Consider the following 23,786-nt stretch of genomic DNA (forward strand, 5'->3'; position numbering starts at 1 on the left):
ACGTGAAAGGTATGTACAGATTTTTTTTCTCGCTCTCTCTCAGGGAAAGTAGGGAAAAAAGGAAGGACATATTTACAAACTGGAACCCGTGTGTTTCTACGAGAAACAAACACTTCTACAATATTTACACGTTTTTCGTGAACTTTATGCTTTTTTTTTTTTTTACTTTCACCTCAGAGGGTCAGTTTGCACTGAAAGGCTGCCGCAGAGCCTACAAATATTTTACAGGGTTCCCTCTTGCCAGAGTAAGTGAATGCTGACAGGGTCGCATGACTGGATAATAAAAAAACAAAAACATACTGTAACACACATTTAGATTAAAGTCAATGACAGTCGACCCACTTTGGACACACTTGGTGACTTGGCCTGAGCACAGAGATTTCCATTACATCAGTTGCACTAAACCTTCTGCCCGAATGATCAGTCCGGTCAAGCTGGATCGCATTTAGTGAACACAAAATTTTGAAGAACCAATCCCCCTAACTTTAGGGAAAATTCTTTAAAATGTCATTCTTATAGACCAAAACCTTGCCTCCCTTACAAAGGTAATCTCTTGCAAACATTCTCTCAAAGCACACCCACCCATTCACACACACACACACACACACACACACAAAAAAATACACACTTCAATTGGGAATAGGGGATAAAATGGGGGTCCGACTTGGTCCATTAAAATGTATAATTAGTTTGGTTGTCTTCTAATAACATACCACCAGTGTTTAAAAAGGCCATAAAACAATTCTCTGTTAACAGGGTTGTCAATCTGGTAAAAATAAACATTGAAAAGGACAAAAGAAAACAAAAATAAAGTCTACTGCACTTATCACACATCTCGCTGCCTTGTATATCTCCACTGAAAGTGAAAGTTTGTTTGCACTTTGTCTGTTCTTGCACAACACAACAATGGTATTTCACATGTTGAGAACTGAGTATTATGGGTATTCCATGTGAACTGAAGCAATTCTAACCACCATGAGAAATAGGCAAAAATAAAATCAATGACAGAGCCAAGAAATCAAACTTTGCATACAGTGTAGCGGAAACATGCCAATCACAAGCAACAAGGATGGGCACACAATCACTTTCACTGTTCTCACAGCTTATACCAAACTTTAAAAGCCTTGTAGTATAGGCATAATACTTCTAATGCTGAAAAGTTCATCCTTAACTAAGAACAATGTTGCGAACTTTATTCTGAACATGAACCACCTAGCTCTTCCAATGTCTTGCATCATTTGAAAATGTAACTTTAAAACGGACATCTTTGAATGCAGCCAGCTCAATATGCCCTTTAAATGGCCATATACGATTCTGCCAACTGACAGCTGTGCGCTTGAAGGTATAAGCACTTAAGGAAAGAAACTAAATGAAACGTCTGCCAATGGTATAAACATTGTCCTGGCAACAGAGCTGCAGAACATGTGAGCGAACGAGAGAGAGAGAGAGAGAGAGAGAGAGAGAGAGAGAGAGAGAGAGAGAGAGAGAGAGAGAGAGAGAGAGAGAGAGAGATGTGAGGCATCTTTTCAGACAAGACCTGTCCATAAACTCACAGACTCTCAGTCAAACATTTAAAAAAATAAACTAAAACTCTAACAGGGCATAAGAACACTGGGATCTGAAAAAACTTTCACTCACATTTACTCTCTCTCTCTCATTCATTCATAGACACACACACACACACACACACTTGCACACACCTCATCCAATACTGCAGCAAGAGAAAATTCCAGGACCTGGAATTCAGATGAAATTTGTGTTGAACAAATACGGCTTTTGGATCACGGCCCACTCTTGCGGAGACGCTCTCAAAGTGATCTATGTGAGAGGCCTGCACCTGCACAGCGTCAGTAAGCCAGGGGGGGTGACTGTGTGTGTTCCCATGTTCTACTTCCAGTCAGTAAGCCAGGGGGGTGAGTGTGTGTGTTCCCATGTTCTACTTCCAGTCAGTGAGCAGCAGATTAGAAGTCTCTATGAGGGTCATAGGCATGTAGGTTTGCTTTGGAGTTGGCCGTCTTGACTTAGCTTGTGAAGAAAGTCAGATAGCCGGCTGCTAGGTAGCCTGTAGTCAATGAATATGAGAAACTGTGTACTTTCTTTCCTTCTTCTTTTTTCAGTTGTCGAAGCGGGTGTCACTATGGAAGCTGGGGTGGAGGGGGTGGCCAAGGATCTGAACGCTGCGAGGCAGTGCTAACCAGGCAGCAGGAATAGGAGTGTGTGTGTGTGTGTGTGTGTGGGTGTGTGTGTGTGTGTGTGTGTGAGCACTGGGGTCCGTCTAGCCACGAGGCCTCTCAGTTGAGAGTTCCACGGCAGTTTTCTGTCCCGCACAGACAGGGGATCTTGTTCTCCTCAATGGGGAACTTGTAGTCGTAGGTGATCTCTTCATTGACGCCGATGGGCTGCTTGGAGTAGATCACAATCTTCTTCTGAGACTCGATGGTGATCACCTTTGCGTAACAGTTGGGCTGTGAGGGAGAGAAGGGGCAAAAAAAAAGGGAGTGAATGAGTGAACGAGTACACAGCGCAATAAAGAACAAGCCATATAACACCCCTGAAATGGACACCTGGGTGTTTTTTTTACACCAACTAGGGAACTTTAACCCAAGATAATCTGACCAGACAGCAGATCTCCCGTCCTTGGACCATGACCTCCGAGCCATGATATCATTCAAGGACACATTCCACTTACCTTACCTTGGTGCTTAATGGGGTATACAATCCAAGAGATATTATGCAATCCAAAATTGACTGTACAATAGCAGCTAGTCAAAATCACATTTGGGGAATTTGAGTGTCTGACAACATTGTGTCATGTGAGGGTTAGTGGTTGTGTTGTATTGTGTGTTTGTGTGTGTGGGTGTGGGTGTGTGTTACACAGGCCACTCACCGTGCAGCAATGGTTGATGAAGCGAGCCAGGTTTCCACACTTAGTAGCATCTATGATTGTGTCGTGGTCAACTCTGAACAGGTAGCTGCTCCCGATGCCCTCTTGAGCGTAGCGCTTCTCGCGGTTATCAGCCACCATCTGCAAACACACACAGACAGGATGAACACACACAAACACCCTCCTATACAAACATTATAAAACAAGGTCTAATGACTCTTCTCCACATCAGAATAACAGGTGCTGGGTTCACTCCCATTTTCTTTGACAAAATGTGCAAAACCTTTCCATGGCTTTTCTAGGTTGTTCATGAGCGTGGGAATCTTGCCTTCTATCTTCTGCGTGGGCAACCTGAGCTCAAACTGAAGGGCGGATGGCCTAAGGGAACTTGAGCAATAACAGGGTAATGACCTGATGTAGCCCTTAATGACCTTTGAGAGCATACAGATCTAACTCACTGGTACCCTTCTGACTGCACGTGTGTGTGTGTGTGTGTGTGTGTGTGTGTGTGTGTGTGTGTGTGTGTGTGTGTGCGCGTGCCATTCCTTTTACAAGCAGAAAGGCTAGACTAATTGGGCCCTTGTTATGATATGTCCATCTATAGATCGAAGAGTGTGTTTATTATGCCTGAATGAGTGTGTATGTCACCTGTCTGATGTTCTGGCCCACATATTCTATGACCATCTCGTCCGCTGCAATGGGCTCCATGGCAAACAGACCCCATTCGTGGATACGACTGCGTCCAAAACGCAACTTCTTCTTCCGGAACTGAAACAAACACAGGTACACAGACGCTCTTGAACCAGGTTCAAATATTATGTTATTGCAGTTATTCCGGCACAATAAGACTCTTGTTTGTATGAGCTGCATAAGTGTGCGGAGGTTTTAAATCTCATATCCGTCCTCCCCATGTTACCAAGGCCTTATCTTTGTGACCCTTGGCTGACATGCACTACCTCAGACAGTATATTTCAGCAGGTCTGTTTAAGGACATTAACCAAGCATTACCAAGATCTGTTTAGCTACTGTTTGCGCCAGTAACATATTGAGTATCACTACAGCGGCCACCCATGTCGAACTGTGAGCCGGTGCCGTGCGTCTTCGGAGCTCTCAAAAGCTTGTTGGCTTACACTAAACTTTTGGTAAACTGAGACAGGATTACACAAACAAACTTCCTGGCTATGCATTCCAGAGGTCCTCCTCAGTGCTTGTGACATGCAGATGGAATAAAATACTGTCAGTGGTGGGGTAAGACTATGTGGGGAGGGAGAAGTGTGCATGTTTGTATTTAGATAAATAATTTACAATTTAGACTGGACACAAGTCATACTGACGCCTACATTTACCAGTTTAGCTTAATCAAGCACACAGGTTTAAAAAGTGACCAGGGCATTCAAATTTGTCAATGATGTCATAAGAAATACTGGTAGACTACTGCTACATTGACAGTCAATCATACATGACTCAATTAGGCAAATTACACCTCATCTTTGCTTATCAAGCAGAAACAGAAACCAGTCTTTGTATATTTGGGTGCAGAACAGTCATACTTCGCGACATGCTCATATGTGGGAGGCGAGCATACTTCCTTATTTTCACTTCAATGAATGCTTAGACTGTGCTGCCTTGTGTGCCTGGCAAACATTTTACTAATAGCTCTGAAAGTATAAAGGACTGTAGGCTATTCACTACAGGTGTAAGCAAAGAGGCCCATGTATGTTACGAGACCTTGCTTGCTTGCTGTACCTTTCCACCCTCACCAATATTTCGCACTCCATAGTGACAACCCCCGACTACCTAAACATTTGAAATATCGATCACTTAGATGTAACTTCAGTCAGTTTCCTAAACTATTTTAGTCACAACTACACACCTACGTCACAACTGCAGCTACGAGTGACGTTCAACAGGCAGAATACAGATTGTTCAAATAATATGGTCGCGCAGGCTGCCATGGCTGCCTCTTGTGCCAGAGCTTTCCTATATATCAGTGTCTCCAAAAATAGAGGAAGAGAATGGAGTGAATGGTGCGTGCGTGATCGACTCATGCGGTGAGACAGCCTACACAATGGGGTCCATTTCAAGCAGAGACTACATTGTTTAATGAAAACCGTCATGTGGCATAATAAATTCATTACCGTGCTGCACCGATGAGCTCAGTGGCTCAGTCTGACCCCAACCATACCGCACCGATGACTCAATATGAGCTCAGTGGCTCAGTCTGACCCCAACCGTGCCAAAATGGGAGTCCTTGATTAGAATGCTGGCTTATTGTGGGTAACAATAGCATGCATCAACAAAGAGACTCGGATTTTCATTACGTGTGTGTGTGTGTGTGGCACATGTTAAGAGTGTGCAGCAGTGTGAGTTTCAGAAAGTGAACATTCACATACCTTGAGCTGATTGAGCTTGAGGAGGTCTGAGTCCATGACGGCCGGCGTGCCGATGGCACTCAGGAGACGCCGCTGCTCTGAGCGCCTCTCTGAGAGGAGGCGGTTCGAACCCTGAGACCATAAAGGGGTCGTGGTGAATACAAAAGCCAGAGAAAGGCCATTTTCTTTTGCCATGAACACCCACACTCAACTGTAATGGGTTGCCAAGCTACTCCTGGCAACCTCAAACCAAGATTGACACTATTGTTGTTATGCCAACAGTACAACTGTTGCGTCATGTTTCTTGTTAGCACTGAAAGGACCCAGTCAGGTTCAACATTTAAAAGAGCGCCATCTGTCTTCATTCTTGATCTTTATTTTTAAAAAGGTCACCGAGCCCCAAAATTGGACCACATCATTCACAGGGAAATGGAGCAAATGTGAGGCTTCCTACAGAGAATGACAAAAGCAGAGGCCTCAAGACCGGCCCTGCCATGGAGTCCCACAGGGAGCTACAGGCAGAAGTGAAATGTAGAGGGGGAAGGCCACGAAAATTCCACAATAAAATGCAGAAGAGCAACAGAAAGAAAGACAGGTTTAAACCTCAGCGAGCAGAGAAGGGATTTTAAAAGAGATATGGGGGAGCTCCTGGATTTTCTTGGGGATAAAAAAAGTACCCGTCTAGCCGCCATTATTTATCGATATAGAGAAACCCCAGAGGCAGTCTTACCGTGACGTCGTAGTCCATCTCCAGCATGGACTCGGGCAGGTCCAGGTCCAGGTAGACGTCCTTCTCCTTGCGGCTGATGGCATAGTAGCCCTCGCTTCGGGCACAGCCGGTCACGTGCTCCCTCAATTGTCCGTCCACCGCCTTCTTCTTGCGCCGTGGGTGCGGGAGATTGGTCAGTGCAAGCCAAACGTTAAGGCGTCAAAATGGTTCAGTGAGGACAAATATTTATGATAAAAAAATCCAAATAGGCAGTGGTAAAAACATGGCAAATTTAGTTATTGAGTATGTGGTAGAACAGCACACAACAATTATAGCATCACATAAACTTGTTTTGCAATTAGACATATCTGTGGAGGGGCGGACAATGATTTATATTCTGGAATCTTTCCAGGGACATCATCACCCTCTTGCATGGAACGCCCCAGAACAGCAGCCAAGGCACTTTCACAGCCCACCCTCTTAGGACACATTCTTTCCCTCTCCCTGGCCTTCTATCACTCATACCCTGCAACCTTTGCTGCTCTCTATAGTTTCTCCTCTGCTGCCCATTCCAACATAAATGTGTATGCCATTTGTGTGTGTGAGCATGCACGTACAGACATAGACAAACACAGACACACATATATGTATACCTAAGTATTCTGCCTTTCGTTCCAGATATCAGCCTTACATGCTAAACATTCCACCCTCCTTTATCTCATCTACAGCTGTATGCTTCCATTCCCACCTGTTTAAAGGTTTAGGAATGTTCCTTCACCATAATTTTTTCCATGAACTAATTCTCAAAGGCACGATAAACCTCTGCTATGGACCAAAATCACTAAGCCCAGATAGTTTGCAACTAAGCCTAGGCTCTGAATGATGTGACTACCACGACAAACGGCTCCACCTCCTAGTTAATGTATGGGACTAAAGGGCCATTCAACATGAAGACATGAAGAAATATCGTTGGGGATCACTTTCAGAGCAATTTTGATAAAAGGCTGAGTCAATCAAATTTTAGCCATCATATTTATCAACACGAGGAGAGACTTTCCTTATCGTTGGTCAGGGTGGACGCTTTTGTCTTTCTAGTCATCCGTCCTGGTGTGATCGGCCCTCATAAGGTACTAGTTCAGACTTCATTCCTCACACCTCCACAGCTGCTCTTGTAATCACAAACTCACAAATGTGTTTCCCTGAATATTTCGCTGCGCACCCACTGCGCTTAGACGATTGCATTTCTTGTCATGAGAAGGCATGACAGCTGTGTGACCTTGTCTCCCCCCCCCCCTCCCACACACACCCAGAGGCCTCTTTCCTTCCTGCATTTCAAGGATATCAGTGTGGGGGACCCAGTGTGTGTCGTTGAGCCAGTCTGAGCTCTGGTCGTTCTGGAGGAGCTTCTCGTAGGTGCTCTTTAGCAGTCGCATGTCCTCGCCGTCCAGCCCCGAGTTCCAGATGTCGTACAGGATGGTCATCTGCTCGAACTCGCTGCGCTGGTCGTAGGAGCGTGGCAGTGGTGGGGGCGGCGAGGGCGTGCGAGGGACGAGCTGGTGCTGCTTCGGTCGTCGCTGGGGGGTCAGGCCCGCCTCCTGCAGGAAGAGCCGCTCGCTCTTGCGCAGCTCCTCGGGCTGGCCGTCGGCGGTGCGGCCAAACAGCTCGTCGTCCGAGTCGGACAGGTCGTCTGAGTCCGAGAGCTCGCCCGACTCCAGCTGCTCCACGTCCACGTCCACCTCCGGCTCCACATCCTGAAGCAGAGGGATGAGGGAGGGACAGGCGGAAGAGAAAACTAAATCACACTTATTAAACCCTTAAAAAACACCACTTATTAAAAAATGCCGCAAGTCATGTTCTAATTTTGTGAAAACATTCCATGAGAACAATACAGATGACCTCAAACGTAGCCCATCCAATTCATGGGCCTAGCAAGTCACCATCTATCAGAGCACTGTACACCAAGCATGGATGAAAAGAATATGTGGCCTTTAAAGGTCATTTTCATCAGGTTGACTTTCAGTAATGGTGTGGATTTATATTACTTCCAGTCAAACAACATTCCGCGAAACGTTTTTATTGTTCTGTATGATTGTTGTATTGTTCCGGGTTCATTGTTTTCTGCAAACTTCCCCAACCTCATTTTGCATTCTTGACTAAAACAATGGACCTTTCTGGTAAACATGCCAGAGAACTCTATTAGATATTTTAAAAAACACGTTTACAAACAATGTATAAAACTCTTTTGGATGGGATTCTGTAAAAATCAGTTTAGTTTAGACACTGGTGAATGAAAGACGTGCATTTGCCTTGTTTGTACAAATCAAGTACAGCCTGAAAAGTTTCAAAGTAGGCTATAACCCTACAACCCACAAATTTGGCAGGTACAGCCAGTGACACAAAGCAAATGTGTGTCATTTTCCCACAATGTGGTTTGGTAGTAACTAATGACACACAAAACAAAAAGACACACACAAGCAAAACCAAAACAGCCAAGTTTAACTGGAACAGCCTTAAAAAAGCCACAGGATTCAGTTCTCAGTTCTCACAAATCTAGGTATTCTGGTATATCTACACAGGGTTCCCACAACTTGGTCAAATTCAAGGACCTTTCAAGGACTTTCCAGGCCCAATATCCTCAAATTCAAGGACCTAATGTGTTGATAAATTTCAAGCGCGGGCATGGTTAAATCATGTTACCTCAACAGACCAAGGATACCTTGTGCCAGTTTTCTTTTGTTTTTGGTCATATGACGGATGGAAGGCCTATTCTATTTTTCATGTTTGTATTTTGCATAAAACTGAGCTGAAATAAACTTTTCCTAAACAAGTTAAACTCATTACCATGAACCTGTGGGTTTATTCATCAATATGTTAAATTAAATATTTGGGCAACAAACACCACACGTGGGAAACACACAGAAATCACCCTGGCCATGTAGTTCTGAACAACGTAAATCAGGCATACGCATAGGATATCGAAAGAAGTGGTGGCAAAATAATGGAAACATGTTAATAAGCGGACGGAATTGTATGGATTTTTTCCTCAAAAAGAAATTTAAGGACTTTCAAGGACCTCCATTTATTTATGTCTGTTTTCAAAAACTTTCAAGGGCCTTGACATTTCTTTTTCAGATTCACCAACTAGCAAGGATTTCAAGGACCCGTGGGAACCCTGTCTACATATTAAAGCGATGGTTCGGAGTAATTTCACTCTAGGGTTCTTTTGCAACATGACCCCGAGCCAAACGCCCTCTCAGAACCTGTTTTCCCTTAGTTGACATCCTTAAGCATGCTTCCTGCCAGGACTTTTACTCCGAACCATCGCTTTAACAGAGAATCAAGTAATGATTATGTGGTTTATTTCATAACGTGTGGCACAGGATGTATCATCCTAGAACATCCAGCTCACAAATGTTAAGAAATCAAGTTTACTTAACAGAGGGTCTGGCCACCTTCCTACATCCTTCACCCACACACACACATACGCACACCGTTGCAAAAACATGTAACATGCACCACGCAACACGCAACGGCCCATACCTCCGGCTTCCTCTTCTTCTGCTTTTTGGTCTCCTTTTCCTTCTGCTTCTTGGGCGACACTGGCTCCAGCTCCGCTGAGTCTTTCCTCCTCCTCTTCTTGGTCTTCCCCAGCACCACGGCCTCCAGCTCAGTCTCCCGTGCCGCTGCCGGGCCTCTGCGTTTGGCCCCTGGTCCTGGCGGGGTGAGAGCCGCCGCCTTCGCCTCGGCCACGTCTCCGGCCTCACACAGCAGTCCCAGGGGCCCGTACGGGTCGGTGATGGCGGCCTCCCCGATGACCTCCTCCGGCGCCTCCAACACGCTCGAGATGGCGTGGTGGTTGAGGTCGGAGGGCAAGAGTAAGGCCGGTTCTGTCTTGCCGGCGGAGCCCTTCCTGTGGGAGGCGGGGGTCGGCGAGGGTTGGGGCACCACGGGCGCCCGGAAGTAGTTGTGCTCGGCGAGCGCCAGCAGGCCCTCGGGGTGCATGGTGGACGGGACGGGCGCGCGGCCCCGTGGGGAGAACAGGAAGTCGTCCTCCTCCAGCTTGTGCTCCTCCGCCTCGTCCGATGTCTCCGTCTCCTCCGAGTCGCCGTCGCCAGGCTCCAGGGTGAGCGCCACGTCGGCAAGAACAGCCAGGTCGGGCGTAGACGCCGAGGCGAGCTGCAGCAGGCTGGACGCGCCCAGCTGCTCCCGCAGCCGGAGCCTCTGCTCACGCTCCCTCTCGTCCAGCTCGTCCTCCTCGTCCTCATCCTCCTCTAGCAGCGGCGGGTGAGTGGCCGAGGGGGCCGAGATGCTGGAGGTGCGCGGCCGGCCGCGCCCTCGGCCCTTGTGGACGGGGCTGGGTGGTGCCGGCTCCTCGTAGGCCACACGCACCATGGAGGCATGGTCCAGCGGTAGGTTCTGCACGGTGCGGCACACGGGCGCAGGCTTGGGCACGTCTTTGGCGGCGGCGGCAGCACCGCGGCGCTGCTTGGCGCTGTTTGGCTTCTTTGGCTCCTCGGGCCGCAGGGCGCGCACCGGGGGTGGCACGGTGAGCACGGCGGCGGGGCCTGGGGACGGGGACGGGGACAGTGCATTGGCCTCTCCGGGACGCGAGGCGAAGGGGAGCAGCAGGGGGGTTTTGTTCGCGGAGGCCGCGGGGACGGTGGCGGCCGGGGCGCTGGCCGAGGGCTCGGGGGGTTGTGCTTTGACCGGGAGGAGCGGGGCAGGCTGGGGGGCAGCGGCCGAGGCAGACTGGGACAGGGGGGCACTGGGGGGCTTGAAGTCGGACTCGTCCGTGGAGAAAGAGACGGTCTTTCTGCGCTTTTTGAGCGGGGGGAGGAGGAGGACTGGGGAGGACGGTCGAGGGGGAGGCATAGGTGGAGAGGGAGGCCGCTGGTCCTTTGGTAATGGAGTGACTTCTGGAGAGAAAGAAAGAAAGAAAGAAAGAAAGAAAGAAAGAAAGAAAGGGGGGAAAAAAAGAGAGGAGAGGGAGAAAATAACCAAGACAAAATTAGAACCTGTTTGTATTCAAACTGAATTAGCTTATTATTACACAACACCACCTGACTAACTTCACATGACTCACCTGATTTAATCTCTGAGCCAGCAGCTGCAGCTGATTGGTTGACAAGTGCTCTATCACTAAGAAATGAAAACAAACATTACGTGTCTGTGGGAAATATGAGAGGCAGTACCCAACATAACAATTTCATAACATGTACTTACTGACAAACAGAACATAGATTTCTCAGCAATAACAGTGCTTTGTTGCGTACCAATACCTCTCATTCTCCTTCTCGGAGTCCAGTGCCATGCTGTCCATGGTGGACTCATCCATGGTGTCCAGACCTTCACTCTCCCCAGCCCTCTCGCCCTCTTCCTCCTCTTCCTCATCTTCTGATGATGATGACGAGGATAGCGATGAGGAAGAGGATGTTTCAGAGGAAGAGGAGAGGCTTTCATCATCACTGTCACCACTGATTGCCTCATCTAGGAGAAATACCAAAGCACAATGAACATGACAAAGAAAAGCCAAATGTTGCTGACACTTTGCATGAGTACAGATGCCTTGGAAGGAATGCTTTGATTAAAAATGCATATCTTTACATCTGCTTAGATCCGTTTTGCATTGTAAAGCAATAATGACTGTGATCTCCATACACTTTCAAATTGCACCAAAAAACGTTGGACTTTGGAAAAAGAATATACCGTAATTTCCCAACTATTAACCGTGGTTTATACCTTGATTTTGCACAATTTCTTCAGCTATGAGGTTAATACAAGGGGGCAGGTGGAGAGATAAACCATTAATATGGTTTTGTTTTTTTAACGTGAAACACTGTCCTGCGGCTATACACAACGTGGCTAATACACAGGAAATTACTGGGAATTGGTCTCACCATCTGACTCCTCCTCCTTGTCGCTGTCCTCATCTTCCTGCAAAGAGGAAAACAACAGCTATAAAACATCTGTCATCATGATGGGCAATACATTGTTTCCTTAACCTGTCTACTTATTAAAAACACACTTCTCAGAATTCTCTTGAAATTCACAGTAAGTCTAGAGGGCCCGGAGGGTGGCGTAAACAAACGCATGAAATGAATTGCTGCCATCTAGCGTTTGGGACAGAAATCACAGGTATGGATGTGGTGCAGATTTACTGAAGTGTTTATTTTGTTTACATAAAAAAAAAAAAAAAAAAAAAACTTGCTGGAGAAAGTAACCCATTCAATTTTTCACATTCAATCATTATCATAAATCAAATTATCTTTCAACAGCATTTTGTTTAACTGAAGTTTACAGGTTGTTAATGTTTGTCTTCGCTGAAAACGCTCAAGAAGTCATGAAAAACACTTATAACATTTATTTACTTATTATTATTATTTATTTACCTCACATTTATCAGTTGGTAGTGTAAAAAAGCAAGCAATGTGTTGGAATACTTACCTGTTGTGATGGAAAAATAACTAACATGGCGCAAGAAACCCATAACTAATATATCCAACACATTCTATTCCCCAAATCCTCCCTGTGTAAACATGCCGATGAGTGAAAAACATGCATACCTTGTCAGAGGAGGAGCCCTCGGACGTCTCCTCTCCTTCACTGTCCAGGTCAAAGCCCTTCCTGCTCTTCGTCCTTTTCTTTCGCCGTCTGCTGCTGTCCCTCTCTGAGCCACGGCCGTCTCCATCACCTCGGCCACCGGCACCGTCCGCAACTTTACCCTGGTAAGAGTCTGGAGCAGGTGGCCAGAGTGGGACGGGGTGGGTGATGGAGAAAAAAAAATCCATAAGACCCTCAGATCAGGGACAAATGTTGCATCTAGGATTTGCTTAAAAAGTTTTTTTCCCAACCTGAGCCCTGCTAGATGTCTATAAGTACTTTCATTATCAGACAAAAAATACAAAAATGTGTCCAGTATTGAGCTAGGTAAGTGAGGGGGTAGATTAACATCACACCTATGATAGTTTCTTTCCCTTTACTGGGGTAAACAAACACACATGTATCTCTGTAGGGATCCTGTCCAGGTTGATTGACACTTAATGATATGTTGATCATTACCAGCTGCTGTCTTATGAAAGTACTGCTGGGATTAGAAGGCTAGCTCTTTTATAATATTGAACGGATGAGTCTTGTTTTTAATCCCTAATGAAAGAGACGTCTGCCAACAGGGCCGCAGATTGAAAAATCCCAGACATCCCTTTAAAATGTGAGCGGACAACTCATGATTCCAGTGTGCTGAACCTAAGAGCCCACCTTCATCTTCCTCATCAGGCGGTGTGGAGGGTCGCTTGATCTTCATCTCTCCGCCATCACCCAGCTCTTGCGGTTCTTTCCTTTTTACCTGAAACCCACACAAACAGCAAATTAATGGGAAAAGTTCTGCTAAACCATCAGTAAGACCAGGGAAAACATGTCCGTACAGAAAAGCATAACTTCATCAGTGCTGGTTCTCTACTACAGCATGGTGTGCATGTGTGGGGTCTGTACCTTGAAGGAAGGCAGTCGGAGCGCCCCCCGCAGGGCGAAGCCTTCCATGCCGCCGCTCTTGGCCCAGTCCACCAGGGACATGAGTGGCTGCACTGGCCGGCTGCTGGTCTGCTTCTCCTCCTTCTTCTCCTCCTCCCGCACCGCCACGCCTCGCATGGGGGTCTGGAAGGGCTGAGAGTGGACACACACAGATCGAGGTTAAACCAGAGCAGTAGTACTTGCAGATTGAAGTGTCTCGACTGCAGTCCCACACTTGTTCTGAGACAGGGGATGATCATATGGTCATCACCACACTGGCCTTATCTGCTCTTATGTGCGACTACTTACAAGCTGATCTAGACTGGACAAATCAATCTTGTCAAATGCATTCCAATGTAAACAGAGTTGGAATGACAAGTGCAGAAAGAAGAAAGAAGAAACAAAAAAACAAAGACCTATTCTTCACTGAACAAATTTTGCCACCACCACTCAGCAGCCATCTATGGGGGAAAAAATCTGTATTTTTAGTTTGTATTTGTGAAGATCACCCTCAACTGAATGCATTAGGTCAGTGGCTGTCCTCACCTTGGCCTTCCTCTCCTTGCGCTCCCACCACTCGTCGAAGGTGCCGAAGGCGATGTTCTCCACCATCTTGCGCTTGAGGTCCCTCTGCATGATGTTCTTCATCTCCTGGATGAGCGAGGCCATGACCAGCTGCACCGTGGCCTCATGCGGGCTCTGGCCCAGCATGGGCACCTGCGGGTCAGCCGGCGCCACGTACTGCTCCCCCTCCGCGCCGCTCAGCGCCCCGAATGGCGGCGGCGGGTAGTGCGAGGGGTAGTGCTGGGGCAGCACGTGCGGTGGCCAGGCCGAGGGTGGTGGCGGAGGCAGCGAGTGGGGGTGGTGGGGAGGCGGCAGCTGGCCCGTGTGGGGGTCCGGGTAGGCGTAGGGCATGTGAGGGGGCATATAACGGTGGTCCTGGTCGTAGTGGGCACCAGCTGCGCCCTCTTGGTCCATGTAGGGGTGGTGCGGCGGCGGCGGGGGCATCCCGTGCAGGTGGTAGGAGGCCCCTGGTGGGGGCGCCTCGCCGGGTGGAGGGGCCGCCGTGCCATTGGAGGACCCCGTGGCGCGCATCTGGTGCAGGCGGCTGAGCATCTGCGTCTGCATCTGGAAGGACATGGGCGCGCCGCCGCTGTACTGGCTCATCAGCTCCACGGACGAGGCGTAGTCGTAAGGCAGGTGGTGGCCCAGTGGCGGCGGGTACTCCGGGTGCAGCTCCATGGGCGGCATCGGCGGCGGGATGCCCGGCGGGGGAGGGGGCTGCAGGGAGAAGCCCGGCGGGGGAGGTGGGGGCAGGTGAGGAGGGTAGGAGGGGATGGGGGGCGGTGGCATGGCCGAGCTGAAGTGCTGGCCGGAGTCCGAGAGGGAGGGCGGGGGGGTGGACGAGGGGTCCGGCGTCTGAGGGGGCAGCGCCGACTGCGAAGAGGCCGTCGGGGACGAGGAGGACGACAGGGCCGAGGCTGCGGCCATGGGGTTCTCCTCCTCCTCGTCAGAGATTTCCATGTCCTCCCCAGAGGAGTGTGGGGAGGCCTGTGGAGAGATGACAGATAGAGACAGATAGATAGATAGATAGATAGATAGATAGATAGATAGATAGATAGATAGATAGATAGATAGATAGATACTTTATTGATCCCCAAGAACAGCAAAAAGGGAAGAGACAGCAGTTGACATAGAGGAGACCGTTGTTTATTTTAACCATCAGTCTGGACAAAAATAAATGGTTATACAGAGTACATAGCACGGTCAGAGCTTAGCTGAGACATCACATTGCAGTGTAAAAATACAAAGCTGAGTAATCATTTTAGGAAGCATGTTATGACCCTGAAACTGTACTCATTGATGAATACAATGCCCTCTACATCAACAACTAAATATCTCAAATACATACACCACTGAAGGTGGCCTACCTGGGCTTGCCCGTTGTAGGTGGGTGGCGTATGTGCCCCCTTCTTCTTGCTGTCGACAGATTCTTCCTGCCTGTAGGCATTGGAGAGGCCACTCTGGACCAGTGGTGACTCCGAGACAGTGCTCTGAGCCGTCGACGAAGGTGTTGCCGCGGCGATCACCGCAGGGCTCTTCCTCGTCTCCTCTGCTTCCTCGGAGCCCTGCTTTCGGCCTCGGTGCCTGCGCCCGTCTCTGTCCCTCTCTCCTTTCCTCCGCGCATGGGTCTCATCAGTCTCTCCTCTCCTCCGCTGACGCTCCCTCTCTCCGCCTTCCTCCCGGGACTTCCTGCTCCTGCTCTCCTCCGCTCCGGGTGCGGTCCCCACTCCCCCTGCGTCTCGCTGACCCCCCGAGCCCTTGGGCCTCTCCTCGCCCTCCTCTTCCTCTTCGTCAGAGGCCAAGAAGGAGAACTTGGCCTTCTGCTCCTTGAGGAGCATCTCGATACGTGAGTCCAGGCTGCTGCTGTGGTGCATGAACGGCAGGCTCTCGTTGGTGGAGTCCGGCTCTGGGGAGGAGGAGTCGCGCTGGGGCAGCGCGGGCGAGAGGGACGCCGAGGAGGAGGAGGGAGGGAGGTGGTGGGGCAGAGAGGTAGAGGAGGGCGAGCTGGAGGAAGAGGCCACAGCCGGGTGGAGAGGGGAGGAGGGGGGAGGGGAGCGGGGAGGGATGGGCGGTGTGCTGGGACGGCGTTTGGGTTTGGTCCATTGCTCCTCGCGCACCGGACTGTCCTGACCGAAGTCCAGAGCGCCTAGAGTCTCTGCCACGGCGGCCGCTATGACCGAAGCCGGGGGCAAAGGTGGGGGAGGAGGCGGAGGAGGTGGTGGCAGGGGAGTGTGGTGCGGAACGGCCCGGAAGTCACCGTCTGACGAGCTGCCCAGGCCCCGGTCCCCAAGACGAGAGGACGCGGGGTCCAAGCGAGAGGAGCTGGAGGGTTCGTGGTGGGGTAGTGGGAGATGGTCTTTAGACGCCGAGCCGGAGGACGATGACGACGAGTAGGGAGGCGACAGGCTGTTGGAGGACCGGTGGTGCCCTGAGGAGTTGGGGTGACCGTATCGCGGGTCGGAACTGCTGGCGTAGTCGGGAGCATCGCGCTCCCAGTCGCGCTCGCGGTCCCGGCTGTCCCGCCTGCGGCTGGCCCCGTGGTGGTTGTGTGAGTGGTGGTGGTTGCGATGCCTCTGGTGGCCGTGGTCCCCTGAGCGCGAGCCCACACTGTCGCGCCGGTAACCACGCTCCCGGTCCTCGCTGGCCCGCCGCTCTCCGTGGTGCCCGTGGTGCGAGTGGTGGGAATGATGGGAGGACTTACCCAAGGAGGAGGCCGAGGAGGCCGAAGAGGAGGTGGCGGCGGTGGCCTCCTGCTGGTGGTGGTAGGAGCCGCGGCGAGAGCTGATGCCTCCGTAGCGTCCGGCCGAGTCTCTGTCTCGGTCCCTCTCGCGGTCCCGATCTCGGTCCCTGTCCCGCCCCGGACCCCTGTCTCTGTCCCTGTCCCGGTCCCGGTCCAACATGGGCGGCTGCTGCTCGTACTGGGGGACTTGCGAGGGAGGTGGCATGGGCGGGTGAAGCGGCATGTGATGGGCGCCGGGGTTGGCGAAAGGTGGGTAACAGGGGGGCTCGTTGGGTCGGAAGGGAGCAGAGGGCGGTGGGTAGCCGGGGCGACCTCGGTGGAACATGGGGGGCTCCTGGGGGGGCATGTGGGGGTCGTCGTGGTAACGGGAGCCCTTGAAGCCGCCCAGTGATGACGAGGAGGAGACTGCTGAGGAGGAACAGGAGGACGAGGGCAGGATGTCCTGCGGAGGGTAGCCGCTTCCCATAGGACCAGCACTGAAACCACCGTGCCTGGGACGGGGGAAAAAATGTTACATAAAGAAAAAGAGAGGTCAAACTTTGCCTAAAGACACTGCACAACATTACAGCTGCATAACTGACTGAGGCCACACACCAATAGTGTTGAACGTTATTAACTGTTTTAAAATCCACAAAACTGGCTCTAACACAGAGTACGAAAGAATACCTTCCAACGGCATAGCCGGAATCCTGGGAGAAAGGGGTCCCTGAGCGAGGGGTGTAGGGAGTCCCCCCACCCTGGGAGGATGTGGAACCTGGGGTGTAGGGCCCACCCAAGGAAGAGGGGGTGTTGTCCAGACGCTGATCACCAAAGCCTGTATCCGCAGAACACGGTGTGGTGCTACCAGACGTAACAGGGGGTATGCCAGCGGGCATTGTCAACTGTTCTGTTGAAAGCCGCCGCCTAATATCTGAGGACTGCAAAGGAAAAACAAGGGAGGAGGCCACACATTAGACAGATATAGACGGATCAATACTATTCTGGAGGAAATGTAGGATTTAGGGGGAAATAAACACTAGAAGAGAGGAAGAAATGATGGCCCTTTTACCATCAGGATTGTTAACATTAAGGACACTATTACAGTTACACACTAGTAAATAGATGTATAGCTGCTGAAGAGGCACAGTCCCAGCAGTGCAAACCTGATCTACTAACTTGTGCTTTGTGAAAGCATTTTGTATATCAAAACCAGGTTCTACTGTGGGTGTGCATTTTAAAGGTCTACAGTGGAGTTTTTGCCACATGATCAGATTGTTTCTTTACGAGGTGTTGCAATTTTGTTTCTTCACCTATAGTACATTACTTTTATTTTTGCAAACACAGGCCAATGCAAATTGACATTCTTCACACATACACACATTTTTCAAACAAAACGATGGCTTTGCAGAAATTGCCTCACCGTGTCTGGCTGGGTAGGGGCAGGAGGCTGGAACCTCTCAGTCAAGGCCTTTCCTCCAGTGGGTACTGTTTGTGGGGTGTAGGAGCCATTCACTATCAGATCATAGTACTTCATTCTCTGCTGGCCTGCATTTGAAAGTAAGAAAGTTAATGACCGTTAAAAGTGAACTGTGAGATGAAGTAAGAGACATTCATGACCACAACAACCTGTTCAACCTTTTCAATTGGGATAATAACTTGCACAATACTGTTTATAAATGGCACCTTTTATGTCAAGCTGAACATGGACAATGTTGCCCATGACCGAGGTGTTGTGCAGGTGCTTGACTGTATCCTTCGCTCCCCTAGTGCTGGTAAACAGCACCCTTGCTAGGCCAAGATGCTTCCTGGTCTTCGGATGGAACAGGATTTCCATCTCCTCCACCTCACCAAACTTGGCACACATCTCCGCCAAAAAGGGCTCCTTGATGTTGTCATTGAGACGAGCAAAAGTCACCTCCTTAAGTGGGATGGGCCCCACATAGTATTCATCCAGCTGTGGTGCAAGAAAAAAGTGACACAGAAGATGCTTCAGTGAATATCAATACAGAAAAGAACAGCCAAAGAGGACAAAAGGCATGGTGTATTACAGCCTGGAGGATGATCAAAGAATTTACAACAGCAACAAATACTGAACAATACCCTGGGATACGTATAGAGAGGAAACCTACAGGTCCCTTGCTCAAGGGTCAAGTGGAAAATGACTGAACTGATTATACATCAGAAACAGAGGTATATTAAAATGTTATAAATAATTGATTGGAAGGAGCCATAGCAGCCTATACAAGAGCATACTTCAGAATTTGAAATACACATAGGCCAGGTGTGGGAACAGCAAACACAGACCTTAAATTTGGGCAATGGCAGCACCATATCAGTGTGTCTAGACCAGATCCGGCGTGGTCGGGGGTCACGTAACTCCCCAACCGGTGGGAAACCTGAATCCTGGAGAGGGCAGTAAAATGATATGCATATACTTCCACTAACTTAAATCTCTAAAACAGGTAAGACTAGAGTCACAGTACGCAATCACATACACAAACAAACAAGCAGACTAACTCAGGACACTTACTGGAACGCTGAAGTGAATTCCATCGTATCTGTAGATTTTCTGGGCAACCCTCCTTATGGTTGGGTCCTGAAGAAGCTTGTAGCTCTTCCATTGCAGACTGAGAGCACGGTCTGCTCCATTGTCTGGATCCATGCTATTTCTGACAAATGGACAGAAATCACAATTAGCTACAACACAAACTCGCATTTTAAGATGACCTACGAGGGCAGATGAAAAGCACATAATCAGTTCATTAGCTTAAGAAACGTGTCTTGTAATATGAACCTCACTGACTGTGGATCAGTAAATTTGACTCAAAATTCGTCAGCTTACTAAAGCAATAGTACTCGCAGCATCAGAGTTTGACCTAGGCCCTCCAATGAACAGCACTTGCAGCAGGTGCACTGCGCTTCACTGTTGTCATCACTTAAGCTATCTGAAGCAGCTTGCGATCATTGGCAGGTTGGTTTAAACGTACTGTATCGTTGTTGGCATTGACCAGCAACTGGTACATCTAAAATAGCAATCTAGCAAACAGACCTCATACAGTAGACCCAACGCAGAATACTAGTTGTCGTGGCAACAGGGTAACTTCTCTAGATGGCAACATTAGCTACGTTAATTAATCGAATACGTAACGTTACTACAATAACTAATCATTACCATGTTAACGTCAAAGGTCTGGTTTCTCACGATTATCATTATTGACGATGCTTCACAAGTTATTGTCACAAATGGCAACTTCGCCCGACTATGGCCAAGCAAAATGCACTAAACATCCAAGTACTAAGCCAAGCGAAGTTAGTTAGTTAACGTTAACTTTACAACGTTAGCTGACGTTAACAGTTAACGTTAACTGGGTTATAACGGTATAATGTAAACGGTATATATAAATATATATATATAAAAAACTCTTATAATGTTACCTTCCCTATGTTAAGAGTATCGTAACTGACTTGCAAACCAGTATAACGCTAACGTTACTGTTAAAAGGCTAGAACTAACGTATGTTAGCCAAATTGTAGCTTAACTGTGTTTTGTTTGCTAACGTTACCTGCGTTTCAGCTCAATTAAGATAAATAACAAACGATTCAGCCAAGTTAAGTGACAGGCTGAAAGTAAACGTTAGCATGATAACCGATCACTATTTTGAACAAAGTCTGTTTGCTAGATAGTCAGAAACAGAACTACAACAGTTAACGCCAGTTGGCAAATCCTTCTACAGCCGTCTTTGCAACCAAATTGCAGCTTGCTCGTTTGTTACGTTAGCTACCCTAGCATGGCTCTGTCCCTGGCTAACTTGATAACAAACAGCTAACATTAGCTAACGTTAATTCTGAAGTCAGCTTGCTAACGTTAGCCAGCTAATGTTAACCAACTAGCCCTGTAAAAATAGTGATGTTTGCCAAACATTTACACGCTGCATTAAATTGCCACTGCTTCTGCATCTCTTTATCTCAAAACACCTCCTGGATTTCTTATTCCAAACTCACACAAACAACCCCGCTCCTTTCAAGTCTGTTGCCCGCTTCACCGAACTACCAAAACGCCGCTAGTGTAACGTTAGGCCTTCACTGAACGGGGAAAAACAGAAAGTCCTTTGCTAATTGCAAGTCTGATTCCGATCCAGAGGCCATGATATCTTCCTACAAAGGTGTCGCTAGAATTCCGGTGCTGTTCGGAAACATTGCTCTCGGCTAAATTACACTTAAAAGCGACGTTTTTCACAAAATCAAAATAATACAGTGCGCGGCCATCGCATTACTAACCAGAAGCCTCGCCTGTTCTCTCCATCAGTCACTGAGAATAACATTCGTAATTTCCTGTCGGCACTTTCCACAAAAGTCAATTCACTTGTCTAATAATAACAAGCGAATACATTAGTCATAAAACGTAATAACATCTGAAGACAAATAGCAGGACACATTTATTGCCTGCTATTGTTAATGGACATACATCAGAACCGCACCGATGAAGCTGTAAAAAAATTAATAGGTTTAAGAGAATGACGAATATAGACTCATGGTTTTGTGAATGCTTTTACTCATATCTCACCAGCACTGATGTCGGTTGTGACATAGGGTTGTGAACATCGTCTTCTTCAAGCATTGTGACAGTATTACCTATTTTGGAGATTATTACAACACTTTTTTTTAATGCATGTGCTGGCTGCTTGTACTTAATTCAAGTTAGGCCCAGTCATGTTTGCCTACAGGGAAGCCAACATTTTGGAAATATTTCAAGGTCCACGCATCTTCGCCATCTCAGACTTGATGAAAATGTTTTATGAAAGTAGGCCTATGTCTGTGTTTATCTAAGCACAAGGTCCCATGCCCAAAACCAGAGTCGGCTACTGGGTACATTTTTGTCTCTCGGTTGGAAAGACTTCAGAATAGCCCATTGTCTTTCTGTCCCCTTTTGTAATTGCGAAAACGCAGAACTAGCAAGGCAATATCACATACAGGTTTTGGGCTGAGTGTGTTGAGTTTGGTGTTGAGCTGATTTTTGCTGCCATTGTGTCGCCAATTTGTCTTTGGGATGACAGATAAACAAGGTCTGCACAGTGGACAGAGGGGTTTTGAGCCATTTGCAGTAGGCTATAGAGCAGGGGTCTCCAACCTTTTTGGGAATGAGGGCTACCTGAAGGACTCAAAATCATATGGAGGGCTACTCATTTGAAACAAACAGACCCTCACCCCTTTTTTGCGAGGGTAATCCTCCTAAATAATATGTGATTTTTACATTTAAATAATCAATATTATGTAGGCCTATAATCCTTTATGTAGCAACTGTATTTTCATCTGATTCTTCAATACTTCAATATCAATATGCAATATTCAACATTTTTATTCAGTTTGTTCATTTCAAAAATTGCATGGAGAATCTAATCAATTTTTTTTAAACAAATAAAAGCAGTCTTTTTGTGGAATTAATAATTTAGGTTACAAATTTTAGCACTACCCACCAGAGGCAGTTCTGATTTCAGTCTACAATTCAGTTTTAATAGCAATCACCAACACCACCCTATGAAGACGCCTTCTATCTGAAATCTCTCCATGATCTGACAAAAATGTTTTGTTTTTTGCCAGGTAATGCAGAGTCCTATTGCATGGCATGCATGCCACAAGATTTTCAGTGCTGTTACCAGTGGAGAAAAGGCCCGTGAGCTAAAGCAATTGTTTTTCAGTCCTTGAACAATCATGCACGAACCGCATCGGACAAAGCTTTTTTTCTTTTACTGTCTATGCATGACACCTAATTTTCACCCCACCCATTTTAATGCTGCTGACAAAATACTGTTTTACTGTCTGACAACCCATTCACATTCACAGTGGCAACAACAGTACATTTTTGCTCCTACTGCCTCTTATTTGTTGTCTGGAAATATCTAACCCAATTCTAACAGATTAACTGATGACAATCAAAATTATTCTTGGCTTGCAAAAGTACATTTGACTCAAAAACCTATGAATGGAAAAAAGACACCAAATTTATGACAGAAGGATGACTATTCTCTTGAAAAGACCCATGCAACATTTCAATCAGTTTTACATGCTTGTATTCTGATAACATCTGATAATGCAGACCTCCTCCACAGCAGACATAGTTGCGGTCTGACAAAAAATAAAATCATCAATAAAACATCACTTGTTACCTGCTACATCACTTTTGATATTTTGTTTGGTTATCCAGAAAAAAAAACGGATTTAGTCAACAGAGAATTTCCATGGCTATTGTTTAACCATATCTGGTTTGAGCAGCTATTTGTAGCTGCAACTAATGATCTTTTTCTGTTGATGATTCATAAATTATTTTCTCAATTATTGAGTTGTTTGGTCAATAAAATCAGGAAATGGCGATTCAGTGTTTCCTAAAGCCTAACAGGACATGTTTTGTTTCGGCTACACCCAAAAGATATCCAGTTTATTGTTTGAAGACTGAGAAACCAAAACGGTGATGAGTCCATCTTCTTTTGAGGAATTTGTTGCATGCAGTTCATAATGCAATATTTTGGACATGACAACTACATTTTACATTGTATTGCAAATACATTGCACTTTACTACAGACATGTAATATTTTGAACATGAAACAGCATAACACTTCAGGAAAGACTGCATAACTGCAGTTAGATTTTGTATGAATGTTTTTCACATTATGCAAATGCAGGGGCTTCAGGCTTGTAACCGAAAGGTTGCTGGTTCGATCCCCGACCAGTAGGAAAAATGTGGGCGGGGGCAGTGGTCTTCCATGCCCACATCCACAGCTGAAGTGGCCTTGGGCAAGGCACCTAACCCCTCACTGCTCCCCGAGTGCCGCTGTAGCAGGCAGCTCACTGCTCAAGGTTAGTGTGTTCACCTCACTGTGTGCTCACTGTGTGCTGTGTGTGTTTCACTAATTCACAGATTGGGATAAATGCAGAGACCAAATTTCCCTCACGGGATCAAAAGAGTATACAGTATATACTATATAAATGCTGATTTAGTCCTTATATATATATATATATGTATATTTTTTATAAAT

General features: G+C 47.5%; 1 protein-coding gene across 5 annotated transcripts; it reads right to left on the minus strand.

Annotated features, from left to right (window-relative positions):
• Nucleotides 1-894: 894 nt before the first annotated feature.
• setd1a (SET domain containing 1A, histone lysine methyltransferase) lies at nt 895-21,088 on the minus strand. 5 transcript variants are annotated; one of them, XM_042085051.1, is made up of 21 exons: nt 21,033-21,088; nt 19,285-19,423; nt 19,059-19,157; nt 18,438-18,708; nt 18,175-18,299; nt 17,442-17,692; nt 15,403-17,266; nt 14,018-15,022; nt 13,454-13,624; nt 13,220-13,307; nt 12,529-12,698; nt 11,863-11,899; nt 11,245-11,452; nt 11,049-11,104; nt 9,506-10,881; nt 7,308-7,716; nt 5,987-6,162; nt 5,278-5,388; nt 3,533-3,652; nt 2,888-3,025; nt 895-2,465 (listed from the first exon to the last, which is right to left on the minus strand). In XM_042085051.1, exons 2-21 carry the CDS (start codon nt 19,414-19,416, stop codon nt 2,292-2,294), a joined length of 6,981 nt encoding a protein of 2,326 aa, XP_041940985.1. In that variant the 5' UTR covers nt 19,417-19,423; nt 21,033-21,088; the 3' UTR covers nt 895-2,291. The 5 variants fall into 5 exon arrangements, with proteins under 5 accessions (XP_041940985.1, XP_041940987.1, XP_041940984.1 ...); XM_042085053.1 differs by lacking the exon at nt 21,033-21,088 and adding an exon at nt 20,757-21,026 and having other exon boundaries at nt 9,506-10,878; XM_042085050.1 differs by lacking the exon at nt 21,033-21,088 and adding an exon at nt 20,757-21,026.
• Nucleotides 21,089-23,786: the final 2,698 nt, after the last annotated feature.

This window comes from Alosa sapidissima, chromosome 3 (genome assembly GCF_018492685.1).
Source record: "Alosa sapidissima isolate fAloSap1 chromosome 3, fAloSap1.pri, whole genome shotgun sequence".
Taxonomy (NCBI): Eukaryota; Metazoa; Chordata; class Actinopteri; order Clupeiformes; family Clupeidae; genus Alosa; species Alosa sapidissima.

Bases quoted from the DNA above. Each gene is read 5' to 3' on its own strand.
- setd1a (XM_042085051.1), bottom strand. From the start codon at position 19,416: ATGGATCCAGACAATGGAGCAGACCGTGCTCTCAGTCTGCAATGGAAG. The intron at 7,717-9,505 runs GTATGGGCCGTT...CCTCTGCTTCAG, and splicing joins AGAAGAAGAGGAAGCCGGAG to GATGTGGAGCCGGAGGTGGA. The intron at 6,163-7,307 runs ATATCCTTGAAA...TTTGGCTTGCAC, and splicing joins ACACTGGGTCCCCCACACTG to TGACCAATCTCCCGCACCCA.